Raw genomic sequence first — 5,210 nt, 5'->3', positions numbered from 1 at the left:
AAGGGAATGCAATAATTGTGAAAACACGTGGAAAAAAAAGCAGACTTAGTTGTTTCATGGCTCTTTCAGAAGAACTGATCCCTTTCCGGGAATCTTATCTGAGAGCTGCCACTGTTAGCCTTTTACCTATGCCATTGCCATGCCCATCCGTTACTTTTGTTTATTTATGGCATTTTATCTTTTTGGGTTATGGAATTAATTAATTAATTAATGTATGGTCCATTTTTTTTTTAAAGATTTAACCTAAAGATCAAACTCTAATTTCAATCAAGATTTTCATGGATTCTTTGATTATATTTGCCGTAACAATAGATGGAGGATGATCCAACCATTTCACACCCTATTCCGCTCATAATGCAGACTTCGGCAAACAGTCAAGTTATTGTTTTTTTTGGTAAACGATAAATTTTATATATATGTATGTTGCTCCATTACACTGAGTTACATCCAAAATAGAGCAAAAGCGAGGATGAAGTTGGGAGAATTACAATCGATGAAAGTATTAGAACCATAAACTAAGAAAGATTCACCAGGAATATCAATAGCCAAGTCGGGTTTTCTGTCAAGTATCCGCTGTCACGACAGAGTCATTTCTTTCGCGTGTGTTCCGACAAAAGAGTTTCATCATAGCTAGTCGTTGTACCAGAAGGACAAAAGGTGGACAAATATTTGCGGAGATCATTTGACACGACCTTTATACTTACGACCACGCGTGACCACTGAGAAGTCAGGGGGCACTTTGGGGGCAATAGCCGACCTAGAGCGTAACATTCGCTGGGCTTCATGGACTAGTTCGTCTTCAGAATCAAAGGTATAACTCACCTCGGATCCACGAGTGTGCTTCTCCCTCTGCCGTGTATGATTAGAGGTTGAGACAGATTTAAAAATTCATTGAGAATGTTCTTTTGGTGGAGGTATCAGATGAGATGGAGGGGGGGCCTCTGAGTTTAAAGATGCATCATTCGGTTGAGTAGGGGTAAGGAGCGTTAATGCGGGGACAAAGGGAGTTGGCTCAGGAAAAACTGGCTCAGGAGTAGCGATAGGGGAGGATGGTCCAAGGGAAGTTGGCTCAGGAACAGGGGAAGCTGGCTCAGGCGCAGGGGTGGGACTCAAGTGAGTAGTATCAGTATGATGTTGGTCTTCCGGGGGCAGAGTGTTAGCTTGCCGAACAATCGTCGGAGCTTTCGGGGAGCTGGCTTCATTAATGACAGGATTACTACGCAACAAGCAATTAGTATTCTTGTGTCCAAATATGTTGCAAGTAGAACAACGAGGTGGTAACCAAGAGTATGAAGCCTTCACTATGATAACGCTCCCTTTCTCATCCTCAACTTCAATGCAGTCACGAAGCTCTGCACCAAGTTGTATCTCAACCTTGACTCAAGCTTGACCAACGCTCAACGGGTCTAGTCGCATTCGCTCAGTGTGAAGTGGTTCCCCGATACCACAGACTATATAACTATTTCCTTTCAGACTATAGAATTCCGCTGGGAGCTCAGCGTGTCAAGTTATTGTGTTTGCTTCTCGATATTTTTTTTTTGAATTTCACTGAACAATCTCTAGTATTTACTAGAGATATGCTTCTATATTTATATATATATATATATCTAATAATTATCGTTCGTTTAGTGTACATTAATGTGTAAATGGTCACTGCAAAAATATGAGGCGTTGTTGTTGTTATTTAAGCTCCAATTAACCCGTTTTTTTTTTCTCTGTCCTTAACTTGATATCTCAAAGAAAGATATTTCAGGGCTGAAATGTGAGCCGTACGAATGCGTGGAGCGAATTTTCTGTATGGGCCGCATTTTAAACAAATATAAAAGGCAAAATATTACATTAAAAAATTATTTGTTTGCAAGGGTCATTGGATGATTTATATTGTTGGGCCTGACTTATCAAAAGACAGGAAAGGCCCATATGTACCACACATAATCGAAATAGGCCCAATGGGCCTAACTTTAAGCTTTCTATGGATAATTTATTAGTTAGAAGGCCCATTTCGGTGGCTACACAACTCCGCCGCCGTCGACGCCTTTTCGACGGCTGCTCGATTTCCATGGCGCTGTCTCTGTTATACCTGAGAAACTCCGTTAAAGCCCCGGTCTCTCTCCGATTTCAGTGCTTCTTCTTTACTTCGTCTTCCTCGTTCGATTCCAATGGCGGACTCTCCTCTACGTCAGCGTGGCCACTCGTTCTCGGTGGAAGACGCGGAATCGGCGGACGGAAAACGCAGGTCCTGGCAGATTACAGAGGTGGAGGAGAGCAGGTGCGACTTCCTTGTGGTAGCACTCTGTCCTTGCCATTGATTCCTAATCATGTGGTTCTGGAACGTAGAGTCTATTCGGAATTGCATATTATGGAACTAGGTTCTAGAGGCTTCTGTAGCAGTTCTGATGTTAGTGTAGAATGTGACGATGGTTCTGGGTCTGAAGATGACAATGAAGACGGTGAAGTTGAGGTCAATCGTGTCGATTCTTGTGCTGATCGGAAAGAAGTAGAGAGAATCGGCAAAGTGATTGATGAAATGTTTGCATTGGATAGAAACATGGAGGCTGTTCTAGACGGAATGGCTATAAATTTGTCGCACGATCTGGTGGTAGAGGTTTTAGAACGGTTTCGGCACGCTCGAAAGCCGGCATTAAGGTTCTTCTGCTGGGCAGCAAAGAAGAAAGAGGGATATGCCCATGATTCAAGGACATATAATTCTATCATTAGTATATTGGCAAAGGCTAAACAGTTTGAGACAGTGGTTTCGTTGCTAGAAGAGATGGGCGCTCAAGGGCTACTGACGATGGATACGTTCACTATTGTGATTAAAGCATTTGCTGCTGCAAAGGAGAGGAAGAAAGCCGTGGGGATCGTCGAATTGATGAAGAAGTACGAATTTGAAATCGGTGTGGAAACGGTTAATTGTTTGCTCGACAGTCTTGGAAGAGCCAAGCTTGGGAAGGAAGCTCAGGTCCTGTTTGATAAGTTGAAAGAGAGGTTCACGCCCAACCTGAAGACTTACACTGTTCTGCTCAGTGGTTGGTACCGGGTGGAGAACCTGATGGAAGCAGCTAGAACCTGGAACGATATGATTGATCGAGGGTTTAAACCTGACATTGTAGCTCACAACATTATGCTCGAGGGGTTGTTTAGGAGCAGGAAGAGATCTGATGCGATCAAGTTGTTTCACGTCATGAAGTCCAAGGGTCCTTCCCCTAACGTTCGGAGTTACACGATTATGATCCGTGACTTCTGCAAACAGTCAAAGATGGAAACCGCGGTCGAGTATTTCGACGAAATGTCCGGTTCTGGGTTACAGCCCGATACCGATGTCTACACCTGTCTAATAACGGGTTATGGAACCTGCAAAAAGCTGGACACAGTTTACGAGTTACTCGAAGAGATGCAAGAAAAAGGGTGTCTTCCGGACAGTAAAACATACAATGCTCTGATCAAGATACTGACCAGTCAGAAAATGCCGGAACACGCCACCAGGATCTACAACAAGATGATCGAGAACGGGATCGAGCCGACGATTCGCACGTTCAACATGATGATGAAATCCCACTTCCGGAAAAGGAACTACGAGATGGGGAGAGGGGTGTGGGAGGAGATGATCGGGAAAGGGATTTGCCCGGACGAGAACTCGTACAGTGTTCTCGTCACGGGGCTCGTGAGGGAAGGGAAGCCGAGAGAGGCGTGTGAATATCTGGAGGAAATGCTTGACAAAGGAATGAAAGTTCCTCAGATTGATTACAACAAACTTGCTGCTGATTTTTACAGAGATGGCAAAACGGAGATATTCAAGGAACTTTCTCTCAAGGCTAAGTTCTCTGGCAAGTTTGCAGCCTCTGAGATCTTCTCTAGATGGGCTCAGATGACTCGGAGATAGTTTAGATAGAGAGATTCATGGAAAATCTGTTGAACCATTTAGATGTTATATATATATATATATTTGATGCATAAAAATATATAGATTATTAGCTAAAAGAGAATGACGAGGAGCCATCATATTAATACCAAGATATACATACCCCTTTCTTCGGATTCTTGAACAAATAATTAAAATTAGTTAAGTAATCAAGAAATTCTTACAAAAAAGTTTAGTATTAATACTTATAATTATTGTTTGAAGAACGCTAGATTTTTAATTTGTGATTTGTGTTGGAGATGGAATAAAAGCCAATTTTATAGACAATGAATTTGCTCTAACTTTGATAAATATATATAAGTAAAAAGTAAAAGTTAAACTTCGTTTTAACCAATTTACTGAGTCGAGTTTAATAACCAAACCGAACAAAACATGTAATCGAACCGGTTTTTGAATTCAACGCGCCCAATTTCGAACCGCTAAATGCAACACGAAAATGGAAAATTTTAATACACAATACCGGAATTGCCCCTGAACTCCCAAAGTTTCCTTTTTGCTGTCAACCAGAAAATGCCAGACTCGTGGTCAAAGGATACAAATATATATACCATAAAACTATTTTTTATTTTTGGTATAATTTCTGTCTTTACTTCATTGAGAATAAACTGTTCTGATTTGTTTCGGAATCAATGACCATCTCACGTTTTAGACATTATTAAAGATTTGGAATATATCTCATATAAATTCTTCAATTTTCCAAAATGTGATAAATAAATATCTTGATTTGATACAAATAATTTTCATCTTTCGTGATCATAATTTCATTGTGAGGTTTTACATTTTTTTTAATTAAACACACCAAATATACCTTCTGAAAGAAATTTCATAACGCGTCCCTTCAAATCATCACAGGAACACTAAAAATTTTCTTTTGTATGAATTTGATTTTAAAAATAATATTTTTCTATGCACAAGGTAACAAGTCCATAACAAGAGAGAAGGATATAGGCCTCCCATGAATCAGATAAGCACCGTCTCCATTTTCAGAGCTCTTAATCTTACCTGGGATTATGAAGGCCCTTTTCATATATATATATATATATACACGTATATATATGATTTAAATTACACCAAAAAAACCCAGAATGAATTCAAATTAAGAAAACAACGAAAAAAAATAGAGAGAGAAAACTCAGCGGAAAGTTCTGTTTTCAAACTGACGATTTGGTTTCGAGTTACCATAAAACTTGTAATAAACTTGGAGTATATATATATTCGGTTCGAGAATCATATATATATATATATATATATATATATATATATATATATATATAGATATATATCTTTT

The 5,210-nt window shown here is 39.7% G+C and overlaps 1 protein-coding gene across 1 annotated transcript; it reads left to right on the top strand.

Moving 5' to 3' along the window:
• Positions 1-2,033: 2,033 nt before the first annotated feature.
• On the top strand, positions 2,034-3,997 carry LOC104817462 (pentatricopeptide repeat-containing protein At3g62470, mitochondrial). The gene has a single exon (XM_010546673.1). It carries the CDS (start codon positions 2,060-2,062, stop codon positions 3,881-3,883), a length of 1,824 nt encoding a protein of 607 aa, XP_010544975.1. The 5' UTR covers positions 2,034-2,059; the 3' UTR covers positions 3,884-3,997.
• Positions 3,998-5,210: the final 1,213 nt, after the last annotated feature.

Source organism: Tarenaya hassleriana, unplaced genomic scaffold, assembly GCF_000463585.1.
Source record: "Tarenaya hassleriana unplaced genomic scaffold, ASM46358v1 Cleome27, whole genome shotgun sequence".
Classification (NCBI taxonomy): domain Eukaryota; kingdom Viridiplantae; phylum Streptophyta; class Magnoliopsida; order Brassicales; family Cleomaceae; genus Tarenaya; species Tarenaya hassleriana.
Note: the sequence above shows the minus strand (reverse complement) of the source record. Positions and strands in the feature narration are given on the sequence as shown.

What these genes read in the sequence shown, in the direction of transcription:
- LOC104817462 (XM_010546673.1), top strand. Translation starts at nt 2,060, where the DNA reads ATGGCGCTGTCTCTGTTATACCTGAGAAACTCCGTTAAAGCCCCGGTC.